Source organism: Arachis duranensis, chromosome 3, assembly GCF_000817695.3.
Source record: "Arachis duranensis cultivar V14167 chromosome 3, aradu.V14167.gnm2.J7QH, whole genome shotgun sequence".
Taxonomy (NCBI): domain Eukaryota; kingdom Viridiplantae; phylum Streptophyta; class Magnoliopsida; order Fabales; family Fabaceae; genus Arachis; species Arachis duranensis.
The window spans coordinates 16,110,545-16,130,293 of NC_029774.3; the positions used below are offsets into that span (position 1 = coordinate 16,110,545).

At 32.2% G+C, this 19,749-nt stretch overlaps 1 protein-coding gene across 1 annotated transcript; it reads left to right on the top strand.

Moving 5' to 3' along the window:
- Window positions 1–550: 550 nt before the first annotated feature.
- On the top strand, window positions 551–13,385 carry LOC107474592 (villin-2). Its single transcript, XM_052258782.1, has 23 exons — window positions 551–802; window positions 3,239–3,353; window positions 3,626–3,725; window positions 4,179–4,247; window positions 4,676–4,912; window positions 4,982–5,159; window positions 5,266–5,398; window positions 5,901–6,060; window positions 6,145–6,295; window positions 6,384–6,487; window positions 6,676–6,834; window positions 8,220–8,288; window positions 8,360–8,428; window positions 8,518–8,655; window positions 8,753–8,881; window positions 9,271–9,435; window positions 9,662–9,802; window positions 9,889–10,014; window positions 10,450–10,512; window positions 11,044–11,148; window positions 11,735–11,987; window positions 12,473–12,666; window positions 12,957–13,385. The coding sequence occupies exons 2-23, from the start codon at window positions 3,298–3,300 to the stop codon at window positions 13,068–13,070; spliced, it is 2,913 nt and encodes a 970-aa protein (XP_052114742.1). The 5' UTR covers window positions 551–802; window positions 3,239–3,297; the 3' UTR covers window positions 13,071–13,385.
- Window positions 13,386–19,749: the final 6,364 nt, after the last annotated feature.

Genomic DNA, 19,749 nt, shown 5'->3' on the forward strand with positions numbered 1-19,749 from the left:
CACTATTAAAATAATATTTTTTTCTTTTTCTTTGATGGTGAATGATTCATCTCACTTAAACTATTTGCTCTTAAAAATACTCTCTTCCAATTTTTAAATTTAGATATGATTGTAATCTCTTATTTTTGTTAGCACTTCTAAAGAATATTATAAAATTAGGATTAGGATATAATAAAGATACTCTACCCTTTAATATTAATTTTTTTATTTTTAAATTAAAAAATTTCTTATTTTTTTATCATATTCTAAACAATGATAAAAAAATGTTAAGTTACCGTTTTATCAGCCATGTATACACTCAACTTAATAAAAATGGTGCTTTTTAATGGCAGATTAATTTTGTCCATTATCAATTATTTTTAATGTGTACGTTAAAATTTTGATTACCTCATATATATTTTATAATCTGAAAAATCTTTAGTGTGAACTTTTATCCATTTAGTGAGACATAAAAACATTACACTCCTTTTTCTCATTCTCTCTTTCGGTCACTTATATATATATAATTTTTATTTCTTTTATTAATTATTTATAATCTTTGTTCCACGTTCTGATTCATTTCACCACCCTTGTCATTCATCATCATCGTTCGCCATAATAATAATTCATCCATTCATAGATTACCCTCTTTTTCTCTGCAACACGCATACACATTCTCTCTCGCTCTGAATTGCAGATCTCAAAAGGCTCAAAAGTTAGAGAGAGAAAAGAAGGCACGCAATTATTCACTTTTCTTTTCAAGCTATCTTCTTCTCCTTCTCCTTTTTTTTTTCAAACCCCATAATCACCGCTTCGATCTCAGGTATTCGTCAATTTCAATCATTACTCTGCTCAATTTCACCACGATCTTTTGCTTTTTCTTCGTTCTTCGTTGTTTTCTGATTCTATCCACTTCCATGGTTTTTATCTTTTCCTGTGATGTTCATGTTACCTTTATGCCTTTTGGCTGATTTTCGGGATTGGAATTTTCTATGTTCATGCTTTTCTTGCAATTCGCAATTTTGTTTTTGTTTGTTTGTTGCTTCGTTTTTGGCTTTGTGTTTTAGAAGTTTCGAACAATTTCGAAGTTTTGACTTTTTGCTTTTAATTTGAGAGAGCAATGGCCGAATGAGCATTAGGACAGGAGATAGATCTTAATTGTAGTTTTAAATATTTGGATTTTTATTTTATATTTGATTCTTAGTTTCGATCAGTTATTGCTTATTATTCCATGTTTTTCTGCCTTTGAGTGCATAGCTAATTAGCTATAATCTTAGATAGCATGTTGGATTTTGAAAATATGGTATGCTTTACCCTACTATTTACCTTTGTTTATTAATGACTTGGATTTGAGACATGTTATGTGGTGGAGCAAGCAAAAGAGGAGGAATATTTTTTGATCATTTTAAGCTCGTAATGGTGCTCTAGGCTTAGAGTATCTACCTGATTATAGAAATGGGGAGCTTCGAACATGGTAGAGATAGGTTGTTCAGGTAACTTGTTGATGTTTGGTTCATTGGGCGAAGAAGTAATCCCAATTTGAGCTACAAATTTGAGGTATTCTCGGGAATATGTGGCATGAGAGAGAGGGAGGTAAGGACGAAGAGGGAAAATGTAACTATTGCCACTTGAGTGCCAAATATTGATGATTATGTGATTTTTTTTTAATCTGGATTGAAGTTGATGAGGAATAAGGAGTCAAGAAAAAAAAAAAAAGAGTAGCACTTTAGAGAGTGTAAATTTTCACAATCTTCTCCTGATGAAATATTGAGCTGGCAACTGTCTCAACATGGATGTGCGATTTAGACATACCAATCCTGATGTTTTCACTTGTTGCTATCTTGCAAATAACTTTAGACAACTGAAAGAAGTTGTCTCTTAGTATTTAATATAGCTTTAGGCTAAACCTTTTTATGAAAGACAATTGGGAAATAAGGTAACATGAAAATCTGAAATGAGACAACAATATTATCAGTGCGATTGCTAGAGTCTTCATTGAATGGCCAAAGTGTCCAACTTTTGTCCTAAAAAATACTTGGTTGACTGGAATTCAAAGGAGCTGGTTGGATTGAATAATTCAACTTTAGAAACTAGTATCCTACAGTTGTGGCAGGAACGGGAGGATGAGCGACAGCCAGTGTTAAATTGTGTCACAAACAAAATTCTTATTTTGCTTGTAAAACTGGAAAGTTTTAGGAAAGTAACTTAATTGGTTTACACATTATTTTTGGTTATTATCAGAAATGTTTGAATACTGATCCTCTTAGTTGAAGCTGTTAATGATTTTATCTCATTGCAGCTAATTAAAATCTCTTGAAAATACTCTTATTTTTGGAATTTTAGGGTGCGTTTGGATTGCGTTTTCATTTTTTGTCTTCATTTTCAGTGTTTTTTGTTTTTTGGATTTTGTGAAGAAAAAAGTGAAAACAGGAGGTGAAAATAGAAAACAGGATTTTATTGTTTTCATTGTTTCACTTTTTCCTTCACAAAATCCAAAAAACAGAAAAAACTAAAAATGAAAACAGAAAATGAAAACGCAAACCACACGCACCCTTAGTTGCCAACAACATACATTGACATGGCCTATGGATATTCTTAAACACATATGGCCATAATTAGTTAATTACCTATACTTCTATTTTCTGTTCCTACTAATGTTACAGATGTTCTCTAGTTATAGTTTTATCTACTACTTCATTCTCATGAAACATAAAAATTCATTATTTAAAATAACATAACCGAAAAATGGTTATTTTTCTTGATATGTAAAAATTTCTTTTTCTTTATCAGCCGCTGACGCAAGGTGTCAGGTTAGGCAGCCTACATGTGTCTCTTTGGGTGTGGCCTTTAACGCAAGATGCTTGTGCAGCGGGTTCCACCCCCTCCTCCCATGTGCACCCTTTTTTTTCTTTATTTGTTTCCCTTTTGAAGAAAAACATTATTTTTGTAATGTTGTTACCCATTTCATTGGACCTAAATTGTTCTCCAGTCCTTGATTTAGCCATTTTTCCTATGTTGTTAACCCGATGTTTGTTTTCTATCCCAGAAAAGGTATCAGATGCTTTGCTTCTCATGATTGTTCATATATAACGTTACTTATGAAATTAAAAGTAAATTTATAGCAGAGATGTATACTTACAATGTCAATGATAAATATAAAGATATTCTGGCTGTGGAAAGTGAAAGCTTGTTGCTGCTGCTATTTTCCACAATTATGAACTTTAACTATGTTACTTTACTTGTAAATTTACCTTTGCAGTTAAATACTGACACCGGGTTTGCTGAAAAAGACGAATGTTATAGAAGGAACTTATAACCATGTCTAGCTCTACAAAAGTTTTGGATCCTGCATTCCAAGGAGTGGGTCAAAGAGTGTATCCTTTGAATAAAGAGTGATTTATGACAAATAAGTTCTGGAAGCTACAATTTCGTATTGTTAAATTTGTAGATGAATAAAATTAAAGGTGAAAAGTGTGTACCCAAAAAATGTAAGTATTTAAAGGTGAGAAGTAAAACAAAAATATACTTGGTAGAAAATCATCAAACAGATGTAATTAATATGTAGGTATGAGCATGGATTATGTGATATTGTTGTACATTGAAGTTGCTATATACTTTGAGAAGTTTTGAACTTAACTTGTTGTAGAGGGACCGAGATTTGGAGGATTGAGAATTTTCAGCCAGTTGCGTTGCCCAAATCTGAATATGGGAAATTCTACATGGGGGATTCTTACATTATTTTGCAGGTGTGACCTAGAACCAATATTAGCTTGGATTCATTTAGATGTTTGTGATTTCCATATGTGGCTACACTATGATACTAGAGGCTGAATAATCTGCAAAGTATGCACCCACCACCCACCCTAAAAAAAAAAGTTACTGAGTTGGTAAAAGAAATTATGATAAGCATTTGCATGTTATGATTCAAATCTGGCACAGAAGAGAAAGGTAGGTAAATGATACTTCTATTCAGGATGGTCAAAAGTGTGATGGACTGACGGGTTTAAACATACAGTTATGGGCTGAAAAGCACAGCTTGCAAAATAATAAACAGGGAAAGCTTTGGACACAGTTCATATTTTTGTGAAAATATAGCTTCAGAACCTTTAGCTTAATGCCTTAATTTATATTATTTGATGGAAGGTACGGCTATTTCTATTTTGTTAAAAGATTTGGTTTTACAATCATGTGTATTGCAGACAACGCAAGGAAAAGGAGGCAATTATTATTATGATTTACACTTCTGGCTTGGAAAGGATACTAGTCAGGTAAGCTTGAACATTTACTGTCCTTGATCATGAAATAGGATTTTAAGTTCTTTCTTCAATCTTCATCCATCTTGCATTATTTCACTCTAAAGTGAAGATGACAAACTTTTGAATGTAGTATGTCATCGTTGATCTTGATCTTGTTTTTTTTTCTGTCATTCATCTTACATTAGTTTTGTTTCCTTTCCACTTAAAATTAAAAGTGACTACTTAGGAATTCTAAACGATGAACTTTCTAAAGGTTGCTTTATGTTTCATTTAATTTATTTTATTTTATTCCTCTTGCACAATTTTTAAATGAGTTCAATATCTATTGTTTGGAGGAGCCTGGTATTCAATGATTCATAGTTGTTTGGGAATTCATGAAATCTTTTATTATTTATTTTTTATTAATAATAATCTTTTCTGACATGTGACGTCTCATGTAGGATGAGGCTGGAACAGCAGCCATTAAAGCTGTTGAACTTGATGCTGCTCTTGGAGGACGAGCAGTGCAGCACAGGGAAGTCGAAGGACATGAATCTGACAAGTTCTTGTCATATTTCAAGCCTTGTATAATACCATTGGAAGGGGGTGTTGCATCTGGATTTAAAACACCAGAAGAAGAGAAGTTTGAAACGCGCTTGTATATATGCAGAGGGAAAAGAGTTGTCAGATTAAGACAGGTATAGTGTTCTATACTTATGAATGTCGTTTTCTTTGGTGGAAATGTTATTTATTTGTTCTTTTGGCAGGTGCCTTTTGCCAGGTCATCATTGAATCATGATGATGTGTTCATCCTTGACAGTCAGAATAAGATTTATCAATTCAATGGTGCAAATTCTAACATTCAGGAAAGAGCAAAGGCCTTGGAAGTTATACAGTTCTTGAAGGAAAAATATCATGAAGGGAAATGTGATGTGGCAATTGTTGGTAATGAAAGTTTATCAATTGTCAAAAATCCTGTTATATAATTCTAAATGTGTTCTTAAGATACTTTTTTGTTCATACCTATATGAGATCTCTCTCTCTCCTGTAGATGACGGCAAGTTAGATACCGAGTCAGATTCAGGTGAATTTTGGGTTCTTTTTGGTGGTTTTGCTCCCATTGGAAAGAAAGTAATCAGTGACGATGATCTCATTCCGGAGACAATTCCTGCTCAACTTTATAGGTATGTTTTTGTCTTTCTCCCAACTCCTGAACCTCATGCTAGTCCCCACCATATTTATTGAAAAATTTGTCATTTTAGGAAGGCACAGCGTCATCCCTTTAAGAACGAATGGTTGTTGCTGCCAAATCCCTTTTCTTTATAGAATTTGTGTATAAATCTTTACATGTGGAATACCATTTTTGGTAGCATATAGTTGTGCAAGAGACATGCATTTATGTATTTTGCGGTCATCATTAGTGAGTGTTTTAAGTGACATAAAATCACAGGCTAATATCTGAAGCATAAAGATGTCTTGTCTTTGGTGCTTGTTGCCATCTATCTTTTTTTCCCCCTTCCCCATCCAAAACAATTGTTGTATTCACTTTGGTTCTCTGTTTCCTAACTAGGAGGATATGATGATGGGATCATGTGTTGTTAAGCACAAAATAGTTGGTATGATAGTTGGAATTGCTTCATTTTGATATTAAATAGAAAATCACCTCAATATGTTATGTCCTTGTAGTATCATTGATGGTGAGGCCAAGGCTGTTGACGGTGAACTTTCTAAATCACTGCTGGAGAATAACAAATGTTATTTACTGGACTGTGGTGCTGAGGTATTTGTCTGGGTTGGTCGGGTAACACAAGTTGATGAACGAAAAGCAGCTTGCCAAACAGCTGAGGTAATGTCCATTTTCCACATCAGATCTAGTCTTTCAGGCGTGAATTAGAACTGGATTCATTACTTCACTGTTGTGTGTCACCAGGAGTTTGTTGCAAGCCAAAATAGGCCAAAATCTACAAGGATAACCAGGGTTATTCAAGGTTATGAAACACATTCATTTAAGTCCAACTTTGATTCTTGGCCGTCAGCATCTGCTACTGCTGGTACTGAAGAAGGAAGAGGCAAGGTTGCAGGTGAACATTATTTATTCTTTCTTGTACCTTGTCTTGTTACTATGTCTAGCTAGTCATATTGACAAGTTGGTGTTCTATGTACTGTCAGCTTTGCTCAAACAACAAGGCATAGGTGTCAAAGGAATGGCAAAAAGTAGCACCCCAGTAAATGAGGAAATTCCACCTTTGCTCGAAGGAGGTGGAAAGTTGGAGGTGAGTTTTTAATTTTCCTAATAGAGTAAGTTTGGAGCAACTGTAGTTACTCTAAATTCAAGTGGAGTGGAGCTGAGGTGGTGTAATCGCCAATGCTTGCTATGGATAGTTCTGTAACTTGCATATAAGCTGATAATGTTTGGTTTGGTAACTAAATTGTGACCTGTCATCCTGCTATAATTTTCCAGGTATGGCGAATTGATGGGAATGCTAAGACCCCGTTGCCAAAGGAGGATATTGGTAAATTCTATAGTGGAGATTGTTACATTGTACTGTACACATACCACTCTGGTGAGAGGAAGGAAGACTACTTTTTGTGCTGCTGGTTTGGCAAAAACAGCATTAAGGTAAGTCCTTTTGATTTGAGTTCAACATATATTGTGAGAATGTAATGTGTTTATCTTTAACATTGAATCTAGAACAAATCTATTAGACTACAATATTGAATCTAGAACAAATCTATTAGACTACAATGCTCTTAGTTTTATCTAATGGTGCAAATATACTCTAAATAGATGTGATCAAACTATGCTTTGTGTTGATTTATATAACATTTATTTTTGCTTTTATAGTGCTTGAATTCATTGTCAAGCTATGGATTTATGTTTATAAACTATGTTGCACGGACACAGACACGGGACACGATACTAGACACACGGATACACAAATTTTAAAATCATATAAGATACGCGGACACGACATATATATAAAATATAAAATATTTTTTAGATAAATTATAATGATATTTTGATATTTTATTAATATTAAAATAATTTTTAATGTCTTCTTTTAATTATATAAAGTATTTAAAATATCTTTTGTTTTAATAAATAATAATATATATTATTTCTAAACTCATTTCAAGAATACATTAAGAATAAGGCTGGACACGCTAACATGTGATGGTATTTAGGTGTGTCAAAGCGTGTCCGGAGAAGCATTTTTTATTTTTTTATTAAAACACAGTTGGACACAGTAAACATGCGTGTCGGACAAGTATCGATGAGTGTCGTGTCCGAAATGTATTACTGAGCTATATCCCGTAGCTTGACAGTATGAATACAATACCTGAACAGGTCTGCCCTTCAATGAATCACTTATGAAAATATTTGATTCTTAAACAAGTTGGATTCTTTGAGAGGAATAAATAAGCTTGTTTCAACATTTGAATGAAAGCAGAAGTTTAGGTTGTACCTATAGTAGAAACTAACCTTTGGTTTAGTCATGTATGGAGAAGACCTTTAGGAAAAATAATAGAAAAAAAAGCCCAGTAAAGAGAGTAAATTGCATAGATGATTGCTCAATACCTAAATGTACAGAGAGATTACGAAAAGTAGAGAAGAACCCATTAAAAAGTATTTGGATTTTAGTGATTTGACGATAGACATGGTTTATGATGTCACCTGTCACCATTTAATCTATATAGCTGACTTCACTGTGACAAGGCATGATTGGTTGTTGTTCTTGACTTCTCATTGCTGTGAAGAACTGCCTTTTTAAGGATATCAAATATATCGATGCCATTGTTTTCCAATAAATTTTGTTATATATTTTCCTGTCTTTGTTAATGAGGATCCCTTGTCCCCCAGATATTTTTTAATTGTTCTCTCTAGTTTCTCTCAATGATCCCCCTTCTCTTTCTTCTCAAATCATTCTTTCCCTCATACACCTCTTTATGGAGTGGAATACGTTTGTTTTGACTACCTTAATCTGGAACAAATTTTCTATTCAGGAGGACCAAACAATGGCTACTCGATTGGCCAATACGATGTTCAACTCATTGAAGGGCAGACCTGTTCAGGTATTGTATTCAAACTGTCAAGCTGCGGGATATAGCTCAGGAATTGTGTATAATTGTAGTGATTCTTGCAGGGTTGTCTGTACGAAGGCAAAGAGTCACCACAGTTTATTGCTCTTTTCCAACCTATGGTGGTCCTTAAGGTATCAATCACAAAGTTTCATTGTGTTCAAGCAACAAATATGTTTTAACTTTGTGACACTAACTGGTTTAACTAACTCTCCTGTTTTAGGGAGGCTTAAGCTCTCGATACAAAAGTTCAATATCAGACAAAGAAATATCAGACGAAACATACATGGCAGAAAGTATTGCACTTATTCGAATTTCTGGAACTTCTGTTCATAACAATAAGGCAGTTCAAGTTGATGCTGTGCGTACACATTAAACTGTTACATTTTTCTACAAAAGTATGTTGCTAGGGCTTACCTTTCTCTTCTAGTCCACCATAATTATTCTTATTTATTCAGGTGCCAGCATCATTGAATTCTACTGAATGTTTTGTCCTGCAATCTGGCTCTATAATTTTTGTTTGGCAAGGAACACAGAGTTCCTTTGAGCAGCAGCAGCTAGCATCAAAAGTAGCTGATTTTTTAAGGGTGAGGTCTATTACCTCTGTGGATCTTCTACTAAACTATTCAATCACTATCATGAAAATCTATAACAACCAAGTTTCAAACTATTTAAATTTTTTGAGTGTAGTGTCTATTAAATATTTACCTTCATGAATCTCTTGCATTTCTTTATTCTTTATTTAACATCTCTACTTATATAGCCTTGATTACTTCAAGATCAGATAATTCAAACTTGCTTGTGATGACTGTATCCTTCTGTTTAAACCCGATGGCAGTTGTTTGACTGTTTGTATTTATTTATGTTTACATTTTTTATTTAAGTGGACTTGATTGTAGTTTAAATGGATATTAACAATAACAATAATGTATTGCCATATTAATTATTAGTCTGTGTGTTGCTTGTCCATGTTCAGCCAGGAGTTGCTTTAAAGCATGCCAGAGAAGGAACAGAAAGCTCTGCTTTCTGGTCTGCCCTTGGAGGAAAACAAAGTTACACTAGCAAAAAAGTCACTAAAGATGTTATCAGAGATCCACATTTGTTCACTTTGTCATTTAAAAATGGTAGCATTTGTTTTCATGTAAATGCTACTAATAACAGAGCTATTCACTAATAATTGAAAATATACTGACCAGGTTTTTTTTTTTTTTTTCCTTTGGATATACAGGGAAATTACATGTGAGTTTTGTGACTGCAGCTTTGCTATTTTAAATTTCCTCATTATCTGGAAGACTGGAAGTTTGTCAGTAGCAGCTTTTCATAGTTCTTTATTTCTTCTAAGTCTACTTTTACATTTTACTCTGCAGGTTGAGGAGGTTTACAACTTCTCTCAAGATGATTTGTTGACAGAGGACATCCTTATACTTGACACTCATGCAGAAGTGTTTCTTTGGGTTGGTCATTCTGTGGACCCAAAAGAAAAGCAAAATGTGTTCGAAATTGGCCAGGTGAGGATATTAAATAATTTCTTGCTCTTGTTCCAATATATCTTACTACTTAAAATAACTGATGTACACTAGAAATTATGCCTCAGGAATACATAAATATGGCTGCATCTTTAGAGGGACTATCTCCACATGTACCACTGTATAAAGTAACAGAAGGCAATGAACCTTGCTTTTTCACAACATACTTTTCATGGGATCATGCTAAAGCTATGGTATGTAATGGAACATCGATATTTCTCATCCTAGTTTCTCTTAGAAGAAAACAGAAACATAAAAAAAAAATAAAAAAATTGCTCTCAGCCTCTCCCTCTCTTTATATTCTGCCGTAAAGTCACAAATTTTTCTTGTCTGGTGGTTGAGAACAGACCTTAACTCGAGTGGCTTGTTTAATATATTCATTTGTGTTGTCATCAAACATAAGTTTCATAAAATTTCGAATATAAATTAATAGAGCATGTACTCCCATGTATGGTAGGAGGATGAATTGGAAAAATGATGAGGTGACTAGGTGCTTAGGTTTGCGAGGAAGACATTTAGCATACCAAAAAAAATTGTTAGCATCTTGAAGACATTCCAGCTTACATGCTGAGGAAGCAAGTAATTTAATTGTCAATTTTCTCACGATTTATTTTCCTAATGACATGTAGGTTCATGGGAACTCATTCCAGAAGAAGGTGTCGATACTCTTCGGGATTGGCCATGCTGTGGAGGTATAGTTCTTTTTTATTAGCAAAGCTGTTTATGATTGATGCAAAATAAATTAGTTTTCCAAATATATTTAGTTTTCTATTTACATCAAATGAAGCAGCTAAACTGAAATTCTAGTATCAGCGATCTCTTTACTTAAATAGATCCAAAAAATGAAGATTCTAACTCATTTGATGCTTCTTGATTTCCATTCATTTGTCTTTGAATAATATTATATCTTAAAGTTCTTTTTTACCAAATAACATGACATTTAGGACACTCAATTCAAAATAAACTCACCATGACCAAGACCATTTATTTGAATTATGGGAATAGTTTTTACTGGATTTTTCTCACATTTCATATGTGTAATATTTTATACTTGGAAACGCCACTCAATGTTCTACAATTTTCTACACTTTATTTGAAGCTGAACTATTTGAGTGTAATTTGATTCGAATTGTAAAATGTAAGAGAGTGTCCAAGATCAATGAGAAAGGCAGTCTGTATTTAATTATTTTTTGGTTGTGGGTTAAAATCCATAATGGTAACAGGAAAAGTCGAATGGGTCGTCAAGTAAAGGGGGACCCAGACAAAGAGCAGAAGCTTTGGCTGCCTTAAACTCAGCATTTAGTTCATCTTCTGAGAAATCCAATGTGGTATGGTTCCTTCAATCATCTTAAAATCAGGAGATTGCCTGGGAAGATGACATGATAGTTGGCTATCATTATATCATGTTTTAGATTCTTTAAACTGAGAAGTGCACTAAAATAAAGTTGCAAGAAGTAATTACATCTGTGTCAGAAATCAGGAAATACAATATCCTAATTATATCTGAAAATAGTAGAGAGTATTTTAGATCATTTCATAGTATTGCCTTTAATATTTCTCTATATTTAGTATTTTTTTCTTCATTTAATTAGGACTAAATCTAATATGATTGTAAATGAGGATTAGTCTTCATTTTTATCATCATAAATTCTTAATTCTGTAACATTCCCTGCAATTCTGTAAATGTAAGATTTACTCATGAAGTTTAAACACCTTTTTCCTTTCTGAATAGATTGGAGAAAAAAGGTTCACAGCTATTATACTAATGAAACTGGCCATTAGTTGTGATCTTCTATTCAACTTCTTTTTCACCGGCTTCAATATTGCTTCTTTGTTGTTTTTCATTTTTCCTTTGGTTATCCTTTACTCAAGCATGACCGACCCTGGCCGAATTAATCTTTTGCATTCTGATAGGCCCAGGATAGATTGAACGGATTAAGCCAAGGAGGACCAAGACAAAGAGCAGAAGCTTTAGCTGCCTTAAACTCAGCATTTAGTTCATCTGGAGCCAAGACTGCTAATAGCCCCAGGTCATCCGGAAAAGGTCAGGGATCACAAAGAGCAGCAGCAGTAGCTGCTCTTTCATCAGTTCTTACTGCTGAAAAGAAATCCCCCGATGTTTCTCCTGTGTCAGGCGGTAGTCCTGTTACACAAACTAGCTTTACTGGTAAGAAATATAGTTCTCTCGTTATCCAACTGTGATATTTTGCTCTGGATATACTACCACTGGTTATCTATATTTTTGCGCAGATTGTCCCAACTGATTTGCTGTTTCCACTCACAACACCATCTTAGTTTTGTCTTTTTTGTAGTTTTGAATATCAATCCTATTTGTTCAATTCTAATTATGATAAATGTGTTATTATTTTGGCTGTGCAAGATCTCCACATTGCAATGCAATTTTGGAACACCTTCAAAATTTATTTAGGAAAATTTTGAAACCCTAGCGATATTTATAGACGCAATAAAAGAAATGGCATACCAACTTTATAGTTCTGTAGCCTTTTCCTCAAAATTAATAAAAATCTATAAGCCTTTTATCTAGCTCACATGGTATCTTCAAAGTCAAATGCTTGTTTTTTCAAAAAAGGAATAGACTTTTGTTCATATATCATTTGTGTGTGCTTGATAAAGTTTGCGATCCTTTTGTAGAAGCTAAAAGTGAAAGTGCGTCTTCTGAAACAGAAGAAGCTGCAGAAGCCAAGGAAACTGTGGAACATGTCTCTGATAGCCCAAAACTAGAAATTGTGGAGGATAGGGATAATAGTCAAGGCTCTCGAAGGATATTCAGTTATGATGAATTAAAATCTAAAAATGTGTCTGGAATTGATCTTAAACGGAGAGAGGTTGGTCTATCCTTCATTTATAATATTTCAGAGCCTCAAGGCTGGTATATGATTTTCTTTTTAATTTCATAATAAAAGATGCTAGGTGTACACTAAAATTCAGCCACCAAATCAGCTACCATGTATGTTTATAAATACATATGTAGTTTAGTTCTTTTTAAACGTATATTTTTGTATTTTAATGTATATTCTATACTGGTAGTTGATTTTGGTGTACGGATAGTATGATTGTTTCATGATTTATGGTGGTATTAACATATTTCTTTATTCGGTGCCTGGGTGTTGGTCAGACCTATCTGTCAGAGGAAGAGTTCAACAGTATTTTTGGAATGGAAAAGGAAGCATTCTATAAATTACCAAGATGGAAGCAGGACATGTTAAAAAAGAAATTTGAATTGTTCTAGGAGTCGCTGACTTATCTGCTTCATTTGCACCCTCATCTACGTTTCCTCAGTTATCATGAATCGGTTGGATAGTGTGGTTTTCCTGGGATTCCTATGTATAAGCGTTTGTTCTTTTGGCCTACGATGACTTCGCTGTAATTAGTGTCCAGAGTTTGCATAACTTGACACTGTATGGAGAGTGGTTTAGTTTTCCCCCCTTTGGGAATAGCTGCTGCCTCTTGCAATGTTTACGTATTGTAGGCAACGAGGACACTAGAAGTGAACAGGTCTAATTCTTTCATTTTGTCAAGGTTGTATTTTAAATACGTTTACCCCTTTTCTGTTTTTTTTTTATTATTTCTTTTTTCTGCGGCGTTATTGGTTAAAAAGGCGGGTGTATATTTAAATTCCACATGAAAAAGAAAAGAAAAGAAAAGTTTGTATGCTATGTATTTATTTATTTATGGTTAAGGTTACTTTTAAATTTAACCTTGGATGCCGGGAACGGTCAAATACTATTCACTGTTATAATTGTCGTTGTCATTATTATTGACATAATCGTGATCATATGTTTTTTGTTTTTAAGCCATAGGCCCGCCTGAGTTTCCCGAATGAGTTAGTTAACAAATGCCTGGAAATTGACATATGTATCAGGTTATGAAAAAGTTACTAAAAAGAATCGGATTTGATTTCAATCAGCTTTTACTTTTTAACTTAGATTTAGACTTTGCCCAATGGGTGATAATCAAGAAGTTTTGATTTTATAATTAGTTAATTCTTTCAATCTATAGTTTATATATATTAAAATATTTGTTTAAATAGAAAATGTTTACCTTTAAAATATAATGATAATTATATATTAAAAGCTAATTCAGTCAATTTAATAATTTATAGTTAAGTAGAATTTTCAATAAATATAGAGTCAGCATTTTTTTTATTTGGTATTGATAAATAACTTAGATTTAAACTGATAATTGATCTGACAAGTAAATACAAAATAATTTAGCGACATTCAAACAAGGCTTGACCCATAATTTTTACTTCACTAAACATTTTTTTATCATCAAAGAAAATTCTACTTCAATCATTTATAAGTTAATATAACAAAAATATAAGAATAGAATAATATTTTAATAAATAGATTTAATGACAAATAAATGATAGGATGGTTTTTTCTTTGAAAATAGCTTAATAATGGTATCAAATTATTATTTATTAGGAGATGATGCTATTGGAAATTATTAGAAGAGGAGACATAATAGAAACATAAATTCAAAAATTCATAAAATATATAATTTAAAGAAAAAGCTGATACGACAATAGAATAATAGATTATAGGCCATTTTCTAGTTGTAAGAAAATATGTACATCAACTTTTATACAGAAAAAATAGATAAGTGATTTATTTAGGTTTAGTTTGAATAAACAAATTAAATAGATTCTTTTAAAAAAGAGTTTAAAATATAAGGATTTTTATTAATAGCAGTTTATAAATAAGTTATTTTGTATTTGAATTTTTAGTTATAAAAAGATTTATTTTAAAGTTGTAGTATTTGTATAAATGATTCAAAAAATGCAATTTTTTTTTATACAAGAGAATGAATATTAAAATAACGATGATAACACATACCTTTCAAATTCACAATAATCTTGATGGTAATTACAAAAAAATTATTGTATAGTTAGTGTTTGGTATTTTATTGTATATGATATAATAGGTGAAAATAAAAAACAAATGTGAGATGTGTGTCATGTATATTTTGTTGCTTTTTTTATTTTTGCTGCTCTTACTAGAACTCCATTTTTTATTGAGGTTGAGAACAACTATAAAAAAAATAACAAGCTGTATAAAAACAAAACCACATGTGAAAAAAAAATAGAATTAAAACTAAGATTCCATACCACACACAATGTTAAATACAAATTTAATAATAAAAATAGAGTGGTAGAAAGATAAAAAATACATGAAAGGGACATATGCAGTAGGTAGTTCAGATAGAACATTGTGTGAAAGTGATTGTGGAGGGTCCGTACTTCCAGTAGATAGAACATTACGTAAAAATATTGTGTGAAAATAATTGTGAAAGGTCCATATTTCTAGCAGATAGAACATTACGTAAAAATAGTGGTGGGAGGCCAAATATTTTCAGCAGAAATAGAAAATAATTTTTACAAAGTCAATAATAAAAGCAGTACTATTATCTATTTTATTTTGAAATCAATTTTTTTTAATCAGAATGTAACATAACTTATCAAAAAAGAAAGACGTCATATTTTTCTACTTTTTCAAAAATTCTAAATTAACTTTTCATAAAGTTAAAAACATTTCTCAAAATTAATACCAAATACGTATAATATGACTTTTAATCATTTAAAAAAAAAATAGCTTTTACTCCTTTCCGAACATACTCTTTAATCTTTCTTGTTTTAAGATAATTTAAGGAAGGCTCGTTTTTTTTTTTTTTTGTTAACAAGAAACTAAAGTTTAACGGTACAATTTTTTCTATGAGAAGGAATAAAATAAAATAAATCTATTACATATACAAATTTTTTTGGCAAATAAACCTAAATAAGTTGGCCCAAACCCAATAAAAACAACCCTCAGATTAGAGTGCGTGTAAACAAATACAGAAAGAAAAGACAAAAGATTAATGAAGGTAATGTTTACTTATTTTAAGTTTTCTCACTTTTCTCTTTCTCATTCTGATCACAAAATGCTATATAGTCATATTGCAGTTTATTTTGTGTTCATGCATTACTATTCTCATTATACACTTCATTTGGTGATAACTGTATTAGGTTGGTGTAAAAATGTTAGGTAGTGTTTATTGTATAGTATAACCTATATTTGCATGTGTTTGAGGAATTTGAATGTGTTTTTGTGCATGTTTGAGTTTCACATGTTTCAAATTGAGTTTGTCTACAGTGCTTCTAGTATCATTGTATTCATGTTTGTGTTTCGGTGTATTTAGTTTGTCTTTCGGTGTATTTGACTTGTTTTTCTATGTATTTCGTCAGAATTGAGGTGTACTTGGTGCTGTTGTATTTTTTATGCTGTAACTAGACAACAGAATATTGTTCTTGTACTTCTGATGTTATTATGTACATATTTGAGTGATTTGCAATTGTTTTTGTCTATTTCAGGAATTTTGTTCGTCGATTTCTTATAACAAACCATAGAATTTTATTCTAGTGCTTCTGGTATTATTTTATGCACATTTGATCCAGTTGTATGTCTTTTTGTTCTCACATTGTATGATGTAATAAAAAAATAATAACGGAATATTTGGTCGGTGTATTTAGTTTATCTTTTGGTGTGTTAACCTTTTTTTTATTCCTTACAAAAAAAATTGCACCAAAGATAGCACCAAAATATCATGTAAGCATATATGTTCGAACAACTCAATTTATTTTATATAAATATATTTTATTTACACAATTCTCATTTATTTACAAAAAATCCATTATTTGAGATGCTCCATAAGACCAATTCATGATAAATTCCAGAAACATGAGCAAGGATAAAAAAGCAATTGTTCGAGATTTGAGATTTGGTGATTTGATGCATATCCCTGCCATGAATGTTTCACATAAGCTATTGAAACAATTGGCATATTCATTTGATATGTCCCATAACAGAGTGGACACACAGTATGGTATAATCAACATCATCCGTGAAAATATAGCAATTGCCCTTGGGTTGATTATAGCTAGTAAAAATCCATTTCCTAATATATTATGTGAATCAAATTTCGGTGTATTATTAAATTATTTTTGTGTCATTGAAATATTTTTTCTGCTTTTGCAGGGCCATGCTATCCAGAAAAAATTAACTTTCAGGAACTTAATGAGGAGAATAAGAAAGTTGTTAGAAGCTTCCAAGGCAAGACCTTGTCACAATTATCAACCTCTATAATGGAGATGAATGTCGATGGGAGGAAAATCGGATAAAATTCAAGAGGACATTCATCCTATACATTCAAATTTTCTTCTTGTTGTTGACAACGGTAAACAAAATTTTTGGTTCACATGCCACCCATTCTTCATGTGGACCCAATACATCAACGAAATTGGGGTGGTCATGTGCTCAACTTCCTAATAAAGGGCATTAAAGGCACATATTGGAAAAAATATGCTGTTAATGACTGTCTTTTTTCTCTAATAATTGTATATTTTCATAAGTCGACATACAAATATAGCCCGTGGATGAAATACCTGGACCACCGTAGGTCCAACATTGGACCAAGGAGTTGCTGGTAGAAAGAATACAAGCTGAGATCAAGGATGATATGATAACTCAACAGAATTTTTTCTTTATTTTCGGTGTATTTCTTATAAATATATTGTGTAAACAAATATTTTTTCTACTTTAGGGAATCGTGAAAATGGCACAGCTGAGAAAACAACTAAAAAAAGAAGAAGAAGACTATTTCTTCAGAAAGTGAAAGTCTTGCTGAATCCGAGTCCGATTTTGAAGATGACTTGGAGGAGACACCAAAAAGAAGAAAACAACTTAAAAGAACAACAAAGAAGTAAGTATTCTTTTTCGGTGTATTTTTGACTATTTTATTACGTTTTTTCCTTATGATTGTTTCCTTTTCCAGGATGGAGTCCAAGAAAAGAAAGCACATTACTGAGGATTCATCTTTCGAAAAAAAAAAGTGAATCTGATAATGTGTAAGATTCAGAAACTATAATTGAAAATACAATGTTTTTTGCTTCTTTGTCAAAATTTTATTTATTAACAGAATTTTTTGAATGTATTGTCAGAAGTGAAGAAAGTGAGGAATTAAGAAAACAAAGATTTAAGAAAAAAATTCACAAGCCTGTTAAGTATTATTTTTCAGTTATTTTATCAATTTTATTATGTTTTATTTGCCTGATGATTGTAACTAGCCCATAGAAATTTGTTATAGTGCTTCTGCTGTGATTTTGTGCTTGTTTTATTGAGTTGCATATCTTTTTAAATTTCGGTGTATTTGTTTTATATTTCTGTGTATTTCATGTGAATTGAGGTGCACTTGGTTTGATTGTATTAATTATTTTTTTTGTAATCTTGAAGTCCTCCACAACCTTAACAAGCTGTTGCAAAGTCTCCAACAAAGGAATGTATCGAAAAATAACCTCAACAACCACAACAAGAATCTTATGAAGAAGTAGCTCGTATTAATGTGTAAGTTCTACTTCTTAAAATTCTTTTCAATAGTTTCTATGTAATCTTAAGATATTTTATGTGTCACCATGTAGTTATCCACCCCCTCAAACAATGACTGATGGAATAATGATGGTTGCCAACGTTGCATTGAAGAATGACTTTCGTGCACCATCATTTAGCCTTGCCTTTACTCAATCAAGTGAGGAGGCTACACTTTCTCAAGAGGATGAACCATAAGCTATCAAGAAAAAATTACATGGTAGCCCAATATTGGTAGAAGATTTGAAAGAGTTGGTGGAAGCTGTCATAGATACTGGAGTTGTAGCAGCATTAAATTTTTCTAGAGAGAAAAGTCTCTCTCCAGAAAAGGTGCAGCCTAGAATGAGCTTCTTCGAAAAATTCAAGATTTTGGTGAGGCAAAAGAAAAGAACAGATGAACTTAAGGAAAAATTCTTTCATTGGGTGACAAATACCAAGATTTATGAAGATAAAAGTACTAATGAGTGGGAGACAATTTTTATACTAAAGCATGAAAAACTATTGGAAATAAGAAGAATGCACTTTGAATCCTTAAATGCTGAATCAGATGTGAAAAATTTGGTAATCCTAGAATAACATTAATGATTTTCTTATCAGTCATTCTGCCATATATGTATTAAGTTTGGGTTTCTTGTTTTCGTCGGTTGTGTCGACAATGTGCAAAATTTTGAACACCAGAAAAATTGACAGATTTTAGAAACTCATATACTGTCTCCCCCTAATATTGTGGTAAGTTGTAATACATTAAAATTTTGGTGTATCTTTAAAATATATTGTTTGTTGTAACTATTTCTTTCGGTGTTATAAAAATTTTGCAGAATGCCACATTGTCGAGTCATGAGTGCAACTTTCTTCATCCAAAAACTAAGAAGCCCTTCCGGGTTGAAGACTATCAGGACTACATCCCTTTTTGGACAAGAAGAAGCTTGCATCCCATCCGTTTATAAGCTTTCATTTTAAAGTTTCTTAAATAATTCTTACATGAGGTGCCAATTAAGATAAAAAAATAGTTCTCTCTGGCCAAACTTCAGATATTTGTCCCAGTTTGCTATGTGGGGCATTGGTGGTTATGGATAGCGATTGTTGAAAAGAAGAAATTTTATGCTCTTGATCCAATAAACAAAAAAACTCCTACGAAAGAGAGAACAACAATTAATAAATATGTTGTAAGTTGTTTATTTGTTACAAATTTCTGTTCCCTCAATTTTCTTGTTTTTGTCTGTTTGAAATAAGATGCACTTGTAGATCTATAGAAAAAGAAGAATAAATATTGTAATACGCCGAATTGCTTCTCGAATACACCGAAAACTATTCAAATAAACTTCGAATCCTGAAGGTTGAAATTATACTTGCCTTGTTTTGGTTGTTAGGGATTCATCATTTCACAAATAAGGGTGTTTGCTGGAGGAAAACCTTTGATATACAAGGATGAGGGTGTCGAAGTACCATACATCAACATCAGTGGGCAGCGGACAAGGTATCAAATCTTTCTATTTAATAAATCTT

Coding starts and splice junctions, on each gene's coding strand:
- LOC107474592 (XM_052258782.1), top strand. CDS start 3,298: ATGTCTAGCTCTACAAAAGTTTTGGATCCTGCATTCCAAGGAGTGGGT. Junction 10,513..11,043: donor GGATTGGCCATGCTGTGGAG/GTATAGTTCTTT, acceptor TAATGGTAACAG/GAAAAGTCGAATGGGTCGTC. Junction 11,149..11,734: donor CTTCTGAGAAATCCAATGTG/GTATGGTTCCTT, acceptor GCATTCTGATAG/GCCCAGGATAGATTGAACGG.